This window comes from Echiichthys vipera (genome assembly GCF_963691815.1).
Source record: "Echiichthys vipera genome assembly, chromosome: 11".
Lineage (NCBI taxonomy): Eukaryota > Metazoa > Chordata > Actinopteri > Perciformes > Trachinidae > Echiichthys > Echiichthys vipera.
Genome location: NC_139836.1, coordinates 17690402 through 17706682, shown reverse-complemented (window position 1 = coordinate 17706682; position 16281 = coordinate 17690402). Strand labels below are relative to the sequence as shown.

The window sequence follows — 16281 nt, the reverse complement described above, 5'->3', positions numbered from 1 at the left end:
ATACAAACTATGAATGTATTCTTATATTCAGGAACTGCAGTAACAATAAGAAACATTCTGCAATACAAATGTAAACTAAACGTTAACTGCTCCACCAAAACTTCTGATCTTTTTAAAATGTACAAAATGATCAAAAGGAAAAAAAGATGGATCCATTTAAAACTAAAAAGCACTCACTAAGACTGTGCAATCCTAAATTTGCTATTTTATTATTCGAAACACATTTTAATTGACTTCCAGTTTTAGTTCAAAATGCACACAGATAATCACAAGTTATATGCAACATTTTCCCTCAACTTAGTAAAATATGCTAACGTTCATAGTGAAAAAGGTAAAAACAAACATTTAGCAATGTTAAGAAAACCTTTGGAAAGCTTCAGCTGCTTGATAAGGAGCAGAGCATTAGAATCAGGTGTGTTGGAGCAGAGAGAAACCTAAAACATGCAGGACAGTAGCTCTCCAGGAGCAGGGTTTGCTACCCCTGTGGGGACTCATCATTTCTCCAACCCTGCTATTCTAGTTTTTAATTTTTTATTAATTTTCACAAATTTTGAAAAAAAATAAAATTTCATAAGGCAAACTGTGTAAATCCCACCGGAAAAATATATTGTTGAATGTATTATCATTTCAGGCTGCAAAACAAAAAAGTGACTATTTCAAAAGGGTATCATTACTTTCTATAGGCACTGTAGTTACAGTATGTGTATGTGCGACAACACAAATACAACAGAATTAGATTTGTATATTTATTACCATCAGAGCTTTCAGGGTACATTTAACCAACACAGAGGGCATTACATTTAAAAAAGAAACATGGCAATACTGGAAGACATAATGGGACACTTCAAACAAAAGACTAGCAGGCGGTTTTCCTAAAACCACCACTGGTTCCTCATTAGGAAGGCCAGGCTTTTACTCTAGGAATAGGACCTGGAGGTACATAAATACTATGACACCAAGAGGCAAAGACAGGCCAAAGTAGGCAAAACAGAGTAACACAAATAATGGTTACATTTAAACCGTTTGTCTTCTGTTATTCATGCTTCACAATGGTACTGTGAAACGGGCCTCTATAATCCAAATAATGGATATATCACTTACATACAGTACAATACTGATAGCAATGCAGTGTTTTGGCACCGTATTAAGGAAACGCAAAAAAAATACAGATCTACAGAGACAGCAACAACATACAAGGACACAGCACAATTACACTTTACATGGACAGAGACAATAAAAGAAAATGACTGTTCAGTTGTCCTAACTGTCCCATCCATCTCTCAAGAGATTGCAAACGTATGTACATCCCTTTATAAATGCAATGCGTCAGTAAAATGCTTTGAAAAGTGAGATGGCAAATAACTTGTCCGCCCTATTATCAGTAGTCCTAATCATAAAGTCTTTTTAAAATGAAATTAAAATAGACTACAATAACCCTCTGCCGTATACTAATATTGTCCTGGGCAGGTAATGATGAAGTCAGTATGATAAGAAACTCGCTAAGTATAACTTCCTCACCAACACCCACCCACAAGCACATTGGAAAAACAGTATCTCAAAGAGACATTCAGTTTAAAGCATGAGCAAACGGAGGCCAGACTGTGTCTGTGGCAGAATGACCACAGCCAGGATATCACTATTTTCTTTTCTGCACTTGGTTTAATTATCTTTGAACCTTTAATTCAACAACCCTACCTAGGACACCTATTCTCTTCTTCTAAAAAAAACGACATTATCTGTTTTAAATGACAGTGTTTTCATTATTAAAATGGCTGAAAAGAAAATGCCTTTATCAGAAATGCTATCCATTTTAATTCAATGCTACCTTCTTAAAAAGGTTCTCGCTTTAATGGCCCATTTTAACAAAATGATTTCCAATCTCTTGAGAGTGTGTGGCTCCCCTGGCCATACTACGTACACCCCAGTCTTTCACCATCTACTATCCCTGCACTGTGCAAATAGAGTGAGGCTGCCAACTGACAATAATCTACAGTGTACTCTTTGTGTAGTTCAATCCAAAATAAGTTTAGGGAAAACACCAATCTCAGCTCAGTTGTTAGGGACAACCTACTCCGTCATACACAAAGAGGGGTTTTCTGTGTCTTTACTTCTTGGCCTTTCCTTGAGCAGCCACGGCCTCCATGGCTTTGCGTACAGTCTCCTCATCTCCCAGGAACTGCATGGGCTTCACAGGCTTCAGGTTCTTGTCGAGCTCGTAGAGGATGGGGATGCCTGTTGGCAGGTTCAGCTCCATGATGGCTTCATCAGACATTCCTACAGGTGGCAGCACATACAAACAGAACAGTTTAGATACAGACGTGTGTGAATTATGACTGTAAAAAAACTACTATTTTGGAAAACTACTTGAATTTCCTGATTGCGTGTGGCGAAAATTTCAAAATGCCACCCACCCTCCAGGTGTTTAACGATGCCCCTCAGACTGTTTCCATGGGCAGCGATGAGCACCCTCTTTCCCTGTTTGATTTGAGGGGCGATCTCATTGTTCCAGAAGGGCAGCGCCCGTGCGATGGTGTCCTTAAGGCTCTCACAAGAAGGAAGCTGGTCCTCAGTCAGGTCTGCATAGCGACGATCCTACAGCAACAACAATCTCAATTTGTAGAACATATCATAGACTAGAATAAAGAAAGGGCCTAAATGTATTAAAAGGTCCAATATTGTAAAAAGTAAGACTTCCATGTCTATTAAAGTTGTAAAGCAGGTGGAGGTGCTAAATAAATTCTGTGAAAGTTTCAAAACACTCAATCCAAAAGAGAAATACACAGCCTGTATTTAGAAACTGTGCCTTCACAGGAGTCGTCAGGACTTCTGTACAGTTCTGATGTCACAACTAATATATATTAGGGGTGTCCCCAACTAAAAATGTTCATAGTCGAATCTGAGTCGTCAGATTGTCACGTGACTTGCCTATAGTCGACTAATCTTCAAATCAATTTTTGTTTTTTTTGCTCATGAAAAACCTTCTGATCCACAGTGGCGAGCCAGGGACATGAAGCAGACAGGGCGGGTTCACGTGAGTCCAGCGCTGCGCAGTCACGCGTGTCAGGCAGAGGGTTACTGAGAGATGTGATTTCTGATTGGGGCATCTTTTTAAAAGTATTTGTTGTTATAACATAAATGGGTTTTGTTTGTATCTTTATTTGACAAAAGCTGACCGTATTTTTTGAACTGTAGTTTCACTTTCACGGCGCTGTGGTCAGACTGTGTCGGATTGAACGTTTTTAATTAAAAACAACAAATGGAATATTCAAATGAAATGATGCTGATGAATAAACAGGAGCAGACTGTTGTATTTCTGACAGCCAGATAGATTTAAAGCCCAGCCAAGATGCCTCTGACGGATCCTGGATAGTACAACTTAGTCTATGAGGGGGAGGGGGTTATTCCTGCACACTAAGGAGATAGATTAAAAGCACATGAGTTATTTTCACATTTTTAGAAACAGTATTTATTAATACGCTTATATTTATACTCAAATAGGCTGTTTATCATGGTTTATTGGGAAAAACCAAGCATCTATGTGTAAAATCATACACTCAGCACAGCCAGAGCCAACAACATTTTGCGCATTTTGCGATGATTCGACTATGAGATTGACAGTCGAATCAGGCTCCTCGGAGCAAATAGTTGACTATTCAGGGTCACCCCTAATATATATATATATATAAAATTTAGAATGTTCTGCTACAGCCATTCCCTGGGTGCAATGATGATGCAGAGATGCAGAGAGTGCAGATGCAGGAGAGCCAGAAATGCTGACCAATCGGCAGACTGAGCTTTTACAGGAGGAGGAGACAGGCGCTAAAGCAGTGTTGGTGAATACAGATATATTTAGACGGATAGTGTGTTTTTGAACACAGCATGTAAACGTGTTCTAAAAGAAACCCCAAATAAAGGTATGTGAACCTAAAAATGTCCCCTTTAAAGCAATATGGTGATGTATAATAGTCATCTGCAAGCATGAAATAATCACTATGTCTTGACATTCAACATGAGCCAGCTCAGGGTTCAGCTTAACTTCGGAATTCCTCTGTCTACGCAGACTTGTGATCAGTTTGTTTCCATCTTGACTGAACTTTGAACTTGAACCTAACAGATCTCATTTCTGCCAGTCATATATTAACTCACCTTGGACATACTATTAGGTAACAACATAAGGACACATGCTACTAAACACTAAGGGACTGTATCTCCAGTGTGTGACAAAATCCGCAATGTTCACTTCAAACTCTCCTGTCGTTTCTGCTGATTTCGCTCATTCATGGTGACAGCTGATTATAGTGCCTGACTGCAGAGACCAGTTATAGTCGTGCCTCTTCTTTGTAATGCTATGTGTGCAGTTAGTTGGTCAATATCAATAGGCCAACAAAGCTCTTGTGTACTGTGTGTTAGCACTATAGATATTTTATCTTACCTTGCTGATGACAGTGTAGTAGTCATGTTCTGGGCCCATGGGGGGTGGAGGGGTATCAAATGAGCGCCTCCAGATCTTCACCTGAGCCTCTCCGTGCTTGGCGGCCGTTTCTGCCTTGTTTAGCCCCGTCAGGCCTCCGTAGTGGCGCTCGTTGAGGCGCCAGGTTCGATGCACCGGCACCCACATCTGGTCAATGCTGTCCAGGACCAGCCACAGTGTCCTGGTGGCTCGCTTCAGCACCGAGGTGTAGCAAATATCAAACTCAAAGCTGGCATCTGTAGTTTCAGAGAGTGAGAGACACTTCTAGGGTTTAATGCATTTTGACTGCAACTGTTGAGAGAAAATTCCACCTGGGATACTGTGACTGCTTGTCTGAGATTTGTTAAGGTAGTAAATTAAGCCCACGGTGCCTTCTGGGAATAACAACACTTCATTTGTTGCATTAAACATCACTTGATACTATGACAAAAGGAAATTGCCATTGTTTTGTACAGCCCATAAAAACGTAAGATATTCAATGTGCTGTCTTAAAAAAAAGAAGCAAATTATCACATTTGAGAAGCTGGAACCAGAGAATGGAAAACAATGAATCAAAGCTAAACACTGTAATAAATGCTGGTTCATTTCCTGTTCAGTTAAAATCCACTAATTGATCAACTCATGGTTTCGGTCTGTAGTTTATTTGAAATGAAGCTGTCTCTTCTGTGATTTCATCCTGTTCCACTGCTGAAAAAGCAGTAGCAGTCAGTTGCATAATAATTATGCAGGTTGCTTTGCATTTTATTGTACACCTTTTGCGGGCAGTAATGGAGTCAAATACCAAGAGGATCGTGATAAAACTGGATCGTGGATCTGCATGTTTAGTAGAGATTCTTTAAAAACTCTCCTATTCTGGATTTAGCGCAGAGCAGCCACATAAAGGCATCACGTTTGCACATCTTCCGCGTATTCCTTGCACGCTCGGGGGGGGCGTGCGACGGTCTGATGCAGAGGCCGTTATGCAATCGTGTCAGTGCATTAGTGCCTACAGTATTTCAGAGACAGCACAGTGAATGATGGGCGGAAATTCCTCTCCTCACCTTTCAGGGCCTGTCCACCTCTCTTCGCCTCCTTCTCTCCGGTTTCACTCAAATCAGCATCGAACCATCCGCAGAACCGATTCTCCTGGTTCCAGTTGCTCTCTCCGTGGCGAATCAACACTAGCTTGTAGGCAGCCATGATGGATTTTAATATAATAATAATGTGCCTGAATAAAAAAAAGGAGATGTAGAGGATGTTACATGAACAACAGTCCACTCCAGAGACGAAGACAGTCCACTCGCTCGCTGTCAAACCGGTGAGGACTTTTGCCCCGTGGATTGGTTACTCCCCCACTTCCTGGTTTTCACATCCAATGAGATTCCGCTAAAGTACGCGTTGTTCATTTCTCGACCAGTGACAGCGGTGGGCGTCAGCGGCGGGGACTGTTCCCTGACCTTCATACTGCACATTGCACATTATTGACTTTTCATTGTGTTTCTCAATTACACTACATCTATCTATCTATCTATCTATCTATCTATCTATCTATCTATCTATCTATCTATCTATCTATCTATCTATTTATCTATCTATCTATCTATCTATCTATCCATCTATCTATCTATCTATCTATCTATCTATCTATCTATCTATCTATCTATCTATCTATCTATTTATCTATCTATCTATCTATCTATCTATCTATCTATCTATCTATCTATCTATCTATCTATCTATCTATCTATCTATCTATCTATCTAGTGGAAAAGCAGACATATCAAAGTAATGTATACAGTAGAAGAAGAAGAGGAATTCCTTTATTTGTCTTGCGAATGGGGAAATTCAATTTTCACTCTATTATTTTACACACAAACAGGCTTGAAATACACACACAGGACCTATATACATGCAACCAATGGTGAGATGTTAGAGCGAGGGGCAGTTGGGGGTCCAGTGCCTTGCTCAACAGCACCTCAGCAGTGCCCAGTACACAATGTAACAATGTAACTTAAATGTTTGACTCTGTTGCACTTGACTTTTCTTCGTTGATCCCTCAATGAGGCATATGGACAGAGTTATACATGTAAGAAGACAAAAGTAACAAAACTATTCTACAGTTAGTAAACTTGGACCACAAAACATTCTTTTTTACGATTAATGAAACTGGACTCTACTGGATCTTCATCATCACCTTCTTAGCACGGCAGAAGTCTTCTCTCTCAAATGTATTAACACTATTTCATTGGTTTCGCGCATTTTCACACCGTTAACACACATCTCATTGAAAAGACCCCAAACTCTATTGAATTAACCGTGTAAACAACAGAAAAACAGCAGATTTTATACTGACATTACTTGCTTAGTTATGAATCTTCTAATGCACCTGTGTGAAACTCCTTTAAAAGAAAGTTGAAGAGGCATGCACGTCAAGAATAAACGGTGAGTTTGCACACCTGAATCAGCTCCAAATAGCGTTTTTAATGCACCATGTAACGTTTCGAACATGGGCCGTTTATTCTTGAAACCGTTTATTCACAGTTTATTCTTGAAACTCCTTTACACACATCCTCAATCAGCAGTCAGGAATAAATGGAAATGTGAAATTAAGTACTCCAACAATTCATTTTTTGTTGGATATTTCTACCCATAGGTTTCCTTTGGTTGCTTTTATGTTTGATCTTTAGCTTTATTCCCAATATTTAGCATTTCTAAATTTGAAGAGTATGGCAAAAAGAAGAGAACCTAAATTAGAGACTATCTTGTGATTGGATCCCACTAGCTGCAAAGTTAATTAGGCAAGGGGCCTAATGGGAGGGGGGGCTTAACTTAACCACACCTACCTTCGGCCTCAACCTTCATCTTGATCTCCATAGTACACCTGTAAGGTCTTGTGACTAAAGACGTGTTTCCACTAGCCCTGAGTGGCTTTCCAGAAAGTTTCAGGGCACGGTCTCTTAAATGGCCGTTTACTCGCAGTTTTTCCATTACAAAAACAAAAAAATCATTTATTTGTTTAAAGGACAGATGAAAAAATACCAGCGACGCAGACATGACTGGTAAATATGGGTGTTGTGGTCCAGTCAAAAAGAATGATATGAAAAAATCTGATGCAGGACAATATTTTTTTAATTTCTGAGTTTTTCAGAGTTGGTTGGATGGAAAGAATGCAGTAGAAGAGCTGAACTGAGTGAGTGTTGCACTTGTCAAGACTAGGTGCTTACTTACAGTTCACACAAGCATGCAAAGACCTGCCCACAAGAATATGAATATGATGCAGTATGAAGGAAGAAGGCTCTATTAGAAGTTTTTTATTATTACTATTATTATTAACAGGACATTTCATAAAAGTGCAGAGTGCAGCAGGGTGTGTTATCTAGTAAAATTATCTTTGGAGAAAAGAATGCAATTCATGCTGTGATCGGCTTGTTTGCTTTTTTTGGAACATCAACAAATGGCACAGGCACAAAAGAAGGTTGAACCAGTTCATATTGATTTCCGTATTTTGTATTTTGTTGTCTACTGGGTAATGATTGATTGAAAGAATATATATATATATATATATATATATATATATATATATATATATATATATATATATATATATATATATATATATATATATATATATATATATATATATATATATATATATATATATTGTATTGTTTGATGGAAACAGTTTCTTTTGTTGCATGTTTTCAATGTTTTGTGAGCATTTTGCAAACAAGATGTGTCATTTTGGCCACTGTGTGTGATGATTGTGTTACTTCTGAGTGGACAAATGTGTCCAAGTAATTGAGAAAAACTACAACTACAACTGTTGTAGTTATTAGCCCAGTAACTATGATACACTTCAAGCACCAAGAGACATAATCATAATAGTTAGACTAATGATATATTAATGTTTGTCATTGTTGTCTTGCAACCGTATACTGTATGATGTAAACATTTTATTCTGTTTTCCCCCTTGGCCAAAAAAAAAACTGTCTCACCCAGAGATGAAAGGGTTAATTCTTCACTCCATATGATGGTCTCCAGGGGTCAGCAGTCACATGCATTTGTGAAAAGACAAATCAACAAGTAACATGTGATAAAACAGGATGAACTCCAAGTGAGACTTAAAGAGTTATATGGGGACTTTCTCAGTCCTTGTAGCCGCTTAGATTTAATTTAAAGGGCTTTTTATGAACTTAGGAGACATTTTGTTTTGTCAAGCACAAACATTCTTGATGGCTGAAAGAGCGGTTTGACAAAACTAACCCAACTCAAGTCCACTCACTTCTTTCCAGCCATTCTCCAGTCATTCTGATGTTGCAAACTGGCATTAAATCACTCGAGTGTTTGGCTTCTCGCCATGTCTGATATCAATAATCTAACTTCTATTCTATACATAAGATCTTGTTAAAGCTGTTGCTCAGTAGCTGTTATACGTGGCATAGCATTTCAGCATTGTGCAGAATGTAAATTGCTACATAGATTTATTTACTGTCCCGCTAATTTAGAATTTTTGCCACTGTCTGACATAATGGCCTTATAATTTCTACTTATAAAGTACATTTGAAGTCATTCTGCTGGTGGATTCCTGCTGTTTAGTGGCTGTCTGAAAGCTTAAGATGCAACAAAAAATTAAGTCTGAAAGATTAAGATGCAACAGAGCACCTTAATGTTACTTCCTTTTTTTGTATATTTATCATGTCATCTTTATAACCACTGGTAGAGGAACACACATTTAACTTAACATATTCTACGGTCTCGTGAAGTAACTGTAGCAAAGAAACATATAATAACATGTCTACTTTCAGTGCATGTGTTTGCAAATAAGATAAATTAACTTAAACCAATGAACCAATTTGGTCATATAGACATACCGTATAGTCAAATTTGTGTTTCGTGAAGCCCTATTACACCTCCTAGTGGGTAAATGAAATCATTGTTTATAATCTTGAGCAGTCAGGGATAATTTGATCAAGGGGACAGTTTTAGAGTCTGGCCAGTTGCATCATAATGAATAATAGACTTTAATAATCCCATTTAGATTTCATGTTTTTCCTACAGTTCTTCTTCAGGACGTTATTTTGCTTTTGCTCCTAAACTTGTATGCATACATCTGTCAATACAGTGTAAGATTATATCAAATAAGGCAAATATCTGTTTTTTTTTTTTTTTCACAATATCAGGGTCTTGGACAGATTTTCTCATTTTATGGCCAGAATAAAGAGAGGGACATGGTTTTAATTAGAAAAGAAAATAAGCTTTCAAATGTTCTGTTTTCCCTCGCAACTGCAGCGTAATGCAACAGAGAAGAATGTGGGCTTCTGTGAGTGAAACCTGTGGGAAAAGTGGTGTTTGGAAACAGTTGTGAGCCGTGCAAGCCCTTATCAGGAACTCCGTGATCCATGCTTGGAAGGAATGTTTGTTTTTCTTCTCAGTGTGTGTCCGCCCCCACTGCTCTAAAGATGCAATGTCCATAAAGAGAGAGAGGATTTCACTTCTAACTCCCTCCTTAACATTGTGTTTTAGAAAATGCAGGTGACGAATGAAAGAGGTGCCCATTTTCTACACGAATCAGCGCCCAAGAATCAGTGAAAGTCAGACCGCCTCCCTTTCCCTCTAACGCTCTCAGGCTCTGTAACAAATTCTCACCATCTTGGCTGAGGATTGGCAGAGTGAAGGAAGTGGTGGTATTTTCAAGGCCCTATAAATAGCTATCATCATTTCCCACTACTGGCTGCTGCCCTCATGCAGCACATGAACACTGTGCCCATTCAGAAGTATTGTGTGGGTAAAAGCTGCTACAACAGATGTGGAATTACTAGTCATCCCAGTCACCGTGTTAGGAAACTATACACTAGAGAGTGTCGGGAGGCAAACTACAGGGCCCGCACGCCTGGAACACTGTGCCTATTCATGCCTCACAGACAGGAAATGTCAATGTCTTCTTGCTTGGATCTTTACGTAAGGCATTTTTTTGCACATCACTTCTCTTCATTTTCCCTCCTCCACTACTCATTCACTTGTTCTGTCAGTCCCCATCTGCTTTCCCATCTCCCCCTCTCCTCCGCAGTGGAATGTGCATCTCAGCAGTATCTGATGAAAGTGCGGTTAACAGGGCGCTGCTGTGTGCATGTGTCTGTGTTTTCATGTTTCATGTGCGTCAGAATGTAGCCTCCTAAACTAGACAGGAGACGAGGACTGGCAGCAGGGGGAAAAAAGAGGCAGTCACCCTTGGATGGGATAATACACTTCCACTGGCACTTACCCACACAAATTTTGGGTGGGTAAGACAGACAGAGCTCTTCCAGCAGCTCGCTGAGCAGGTTTTAAAACCAACCTGTGCAGCACCCGGCTTTGGTCTGTGAGAAGGTCTTGCAAAAACAAGGCTGCCGAGTTTAAAGTCAGGACTGTGCACAGTAAAAAAAGTTAATATTTTTTTGTTGAGCATGCACAAAAATCCCAAAATGTTAAAAGGATAGGTTTCCAATTTGTTTTTTAAGTTTCTCTTAAATGGATACTGACATTATCATACCTACATTGGGTTTTTGGTCGGTATAAAGGTTCCTCCTGTCCAATTACTGGCTGTGATGAGACTCCTTCCTGTAGTTATTTCAACGCTTTGGGAGCTTTTCAAATCAAGCAGCTATCTTCCAGTTAAAAACTTTGTGCAAAATAAAATGAATTTGTTTCTTCAGACAGAGTTTCATTGCTAAGCTACAGTGGAGGGAGAGTAACAGAAAAGAGGAAGTACATACAAGCATATAACTTTGGAAAGCACCTAGTTATCATTTGACTAACTCACTGACTGCTTTAGTCTCATATTAGCATTAGTTGAACTTCAGAAAGCATTGTTTCGCACACACTTTGGACTTTAGGAACAGATCTAGACTTGAAAACAAATTGACCCTTAAAGATCAGGAGTCTGTACTTTTTGTTTTATGACTATTTGGAGAAGTGTGTTATGTGTAAGTTGTTGATGGCAGAATTAAATCTTAAGTGCTCAAAGTGCTGTAATATTAGAAGACTTTTCATTTTCGCAAGAAGACCTGAATTAGATCCCTTTGGTTCCAACCATGGCCTTCTGAAATAGATCTGAATTATGTTTTCTAACAGCTCCTTTGATGCTCTTCTGCAGCTCACATTGTGTTCAGTATTCCACTGTGTTGAAAGGCAAAAGCAAGGAAGAGATGCATCTTTAATTACGTTAAGTTTTTGCTGAATTTTTCATTGCGAAGGACAAAGTACATTCCTTCAATTTCTCTGCAATAATCTCGCCAGCTATTTAATCACAGCCATGAGTCAAAGTCACGTTATCCATTTCAGAACTGACTTAGATTTTCTGGCAGCGAACTCAGCATCAGTTTTTCATTGAATTGACAACAGCCTATGCTGTGGTTCATGATGCTGTGCTTTCAGGGCAGGCCAGAGGAACTGTTAAGAGGGGTTATGATGACTAGTGGATGTTGGGTCAGTTGCTTGCAGACATGGAGATCATGCATGGGAGAGCATGCACAGGAAATGTCTCTTTGGTTGAGTTGCCTAAACAAATATCACACAGTTGGCATCCCGAAGCACCGCCTGGCTCTGTACGTCCTTATACCAAGTTGTCTTGGTTTTCTTTACTGACTGTGTAGCTGGAATAATTATAACAACCTCACTCTTACGGTGCCCACTCCCTTCTTATAGTGTCATGAGGTGACGCAGGATTCCTTATTTGTGTAAATACCTGTGATTACATGGGTTCGGACACGTGATGTGATGCTTGTGGATTAAATTCCAAATGGGCTCATATAAAAAAACTGAGAAATCTGAACAGATGGGACTTCTGTAAACTGTGGGCCGTGTAATATCGAGGAGCCTGTTAATGTAGTAAGCTCAAACCTTCAGGATAAGTGTGAAGAATCCTATTCTGGCCTTAATTGCCTGCTCACTTATGAGTCATCCAAAACTTAAATGATTAGCCATGGTTTTCATCAATATCAGATTGAAGCCTGGATTGAGTGCTTTGTTTATACAGCAGGCAGGGTTGTTGTGTACTGTTGTGTTCTGTGCTTCTACAGGCGCTGACACGTGGACAGGACAATACTTCTGTGGAAATCTCACAGGGGGAGAGGGTGAGGGTTCTTCCTTTAGAAGTGCTAGATTTATATCCTGCAGCTGGTTAACATTAACCCTTCCACTCCCGTAACTCTGGCCACAGATGTCGCCTTGCACTCAACACACACACACACACACACACGCACACGCACACGCACACGCACACGCACACGCACACGCACACACACACACACACACACACACACACACACTGTATTTTTCCTGTGGTGATTGCATAGAAAGGCTGTTGACCCAGAGGATGATATACTCTACCATTGTTCGTGGAACTGAATACCAAAGTTGAATACTATCAGGCAAAGAAGTAAGTGTGTAGTTTTATCTGTCTCTGTTTTATATGGTCACATTTAGTGTCACTTTCTCTGCAAACAAGCAAAAGATATTTCTCACCTCTTTTTCTTTCATTGTTGTATTGAAACGCTGCTGCTTTTATATTCTATCTCTGCATTTTTGTTGCCTTTGTTTTGATTCCTGATTGTGATCTAGAGCAACATTTGATCTCTAACGGTCCTCTCCAAGAATAAGTAATCGCATTCCGTTGGAAGCATACAAGAGGGAAGAGAAATGCCCGAAAAGGGAAAAAGTGTGTGTTTACGAGTGAGTAACCTGCAGCCTTTTTTTCCCCTCCACCAAATGCATGCCTCATACCAGGAACAACAAGTGTATAAAGTGTAAACCCAAATAAATTTGACAGAGAACTGTTAACACATGCTGACCGTGTAAAGGCAACCAAAAAGAGTTGCCGTGGCTTTGGCTGCTGTTAATTCAACTTGTCTGCAGCATGAATTTTGAAGAACTGCATGCTGACTGAAATAAACGAGACATTGAATCATCTTCTGCTGCTTGGCTTCATTTTCATTGGCTGAACGTCAGCCCACCTCCAGAACCCCAACAGACTGTTCCGGTAAGAACAAGCCTCTTCCCAGATTATTACACACACACACACACACACACACGCACACACACTCTCTCTCTCTCACACACACACACACACACACACACACGTATGTATGTGTATGTGTATGTGTGCATGAGCGACTCTCTCATCGCCTGTTAAAGACACAGATAAGTCTAAGGATCCGTCTGTCATGTGGAATGGTATATAAATGATCGTTGCTGATTGGCTGAGGCTTTTTTTTAATCTCCCAACAGGAAGTTCCTAAGGGCTTTGGTCAGTAAACCTGTGTTTCATTTGCAAAAAGCCACCAAAAGCACAGCTCTCTTTCTAAATTTAACTCAAAGTACTCAAACGAAATGAACAAAGCATTTCCTAAAGCGGTTTGTTTAAAAGCTTCTATGTAGCAAATACACGGTCATAACCAAAGAAACATACCACCGGCTCGCACTTGACTGCTCTTTATTCTTTGGCTTTACATAATGAACACTCGAAAGAATATTTTTGTTCAGCATACACATTGTAGCACCAATCACATCCTGGTTGAGTATACAGCACTCAGAAGGCACTGATAAACCTGTTTGCAACGTTAGAGTCAGACATTATCATAAACAGAGCGAGTGTTTTTAGTCCGTCACACTTCAGTAACTGTTCAGTATAGCTTGCTATCATAGAAAACACATAAAACATACAAATATATACTTTTAAAAAAAAAGGTATTGAGAAGAATCCCTTGTGAAAACAAATCCTATATGAAAAGTTTTAGATGGACAGTTACCCAGTATCAAATCTACAAAATCTATGCTAAGGCCATACTGTGAACTTAACACTGAATATACTGCTATAATAAGCACCTACAGGAATGTTATAATCATTCTTTATGTGGGAAAATGACATTAAATTATTGTAAAACAAACGTAAGAGGTGGACAAATGGCCTTAACCACAACTAGTCGCCTGTGCCTTAATAGAGGGGTACAATGCTCTAGACCTGGTAACACATTTCCAATCAGACTTCAGTCCTTTGTAGCTCGGCATCTTTTGTTGCTGTTTGGTTCATTTTAATGTCAACAACCCTTAATTAAAAAATTGAGGTGAGTGATTCCCCACCAAAGTGGAAAGCTTGGTGGGTGAGACAATAGAGACAAACCTGTGATTAGAGCATCTGTTGAGTTCAATTACAGTGAAGTTAACTATTCCTCATCTTGCTGTGGATACCCCCTGCTAAAGGACCCATATTCTCCCACCCTGTTGCCATCATCACCCCCCTTCAGTCTCATCAGATGACCGTCTGTTCTCCTCGACACTTCCTGCACGCCCCATAAATAACCGACAGGAGGTAAGCCAGGCAGCACAGGCAGGCGAACACGGCGGCTGTAAGGTAGACCTTGTACAGACAGAGGTGCTTGTACTGCTCCAGGTTGCAGTACGAGTTGCGATCCGTCTTGTAGATTATGACCCCTATGGCCGGCAGGTAGAGCACGGCGGCGGCAACGTCGTGCGCCAGGTTGGTGGACAACCAGCGCTCCCCTCCCAGCAGCGGGACGAGGTCCTGCTTGTCCAGCAGGGTGAGGAAGAAAAGGGCGAGGGTGAGGAGCCAGAATAAGACCGCGACGAACAGGACGAAGTGGATGGATCCTTCGTATTTGTTTGCGGCGATGGTGACCCACAGCCCGGCCCCGAACGCAATCTGCAGGATCCGGATGATTCCCAAAAAACTCTTGAGGAACTTTAGGATATTTTTCCTCACCTGCGGCTGGGGAGGTTGGGGTGGCATCTCTCTCCTCCTCCGGTCACTCTCGGTCCCTTTTTCCCCCGAACAGGGCGGGTGCTTTCTGCCAGCTGCAAACAGCTGGGGTAAAAGATGGTCAAAAAGTGGAAATAACTGGGTTGGGGGGCCGGGTTTGTGGTCCGACTATAAAGCCAAAAGTGGACAAGGTTAGGTATAAAAGAAGGAACTCTCTGTTCTTTTCACAGCCCCGGGGTTTTGAAATGAAAAACCTTTTTGTATGTTTCGTCTTTTCCGTTTCCTCTGTTGAATGTCGCGTCTGTGTTGGGGGGCTGGGTGATGGAGAGGGGGCGGCTTGTAATTCAAAGCCTGCCCCTCCTCTGCTGGATTCATCCATGTCCGTTCATCTGCTCGTGCATTTCCCCATGGTGTAGTTTCCCCGAGGCGTGTGTGACCTTTTCCCTCCTTGTCTTTTCAGAGAAGACAGAAGTAGGCTTTATTTTGGTGAGGTAGTCGAAATCTTTATGTGTGCACAGCAGGCCAGAGATTTCGGCATATGGATCAACATGTGTGTTTTTGTGCCTTTAGGTGAAGCAAGGGGCATATTAGGCCTTTATGGAGGGGGGAGAAAGATGGAAATGTAACCATGATAAGATCCCAATGTTAAGTTCTGATTATGAGATAACAATTATTACATTTTTATCACATAATTATGACTTACCATGGGGAAAGTTTTCATATTTTTTTGCTACAGTAAAAAAAAAAATCCTCCTAATTATGAGACATAAAGCAATCATTTTTAAAATTATATTTCTATAAATATTTATATCTCATAGTTATGACTTACCATGGGAGTAGTGTTCATAATTTTTCACTTCATTAAAAAACGAATATATAATTATACAATATAGCCTAATATAATATAACATAATATAATTTAATATAATCTAATATATTACAATACAGGCTAATATATATACTATAATATAATATTTAATATAACACAATATAATATAATGTTTAATATACTACAATACAACACAGCATAATATAATATAGTATTTAATATAATACAATACAGGCTAATATAATATAA

The 16281-nt window shown here is 39.9% G+C and overlaps 2 protein-coding genes across 2 annotated transcripts; both read right to left on the bottom strand.

The window, feature by feature from the left end:
* Positions 1-764: 764 nt before the first annotated feature.
* Positions 765-5754, bottom strand: LOC310953389 (phosphoglycerate mutase 1). The gene is made up of 4 exons (XM_083922413.1): positions 5512-5754; positions 4433-4707; positions 2412-2592; positions 765-2274 (listed from the first exon to the last, which is right to left on the bottom strand). The coding sequence occupies exons 1-4, from the start codon at positions 5648-5650 to the stop codon at positions 2105-2107; spliced, it is 765 nt and encodes a 254-aa protein (XP_083778539.1). The 5' UTR covers positions 5651-5754; the 3' UTR covers positions 765-2104.
* An 8218-nt stretch (positions 5755-13972) lies between these two features.
* On the bottom strand, positions 13973-15595 carry marveld1 (MARVEL domain containing 1). Its single transcript, XM_083923154.1, has one exon. It carries the CDS (start codon positions 15231-15233, stop codon positions 14736-14738), a length of 498 nt encoding a protein of 165 aa, XP_083779280.1. The 5' UTR covers positions 15234-15595; the 3' UTR covers positions 13973-14735.
* Positions 15596-16281: the final 686 nt, after the last annotated feature.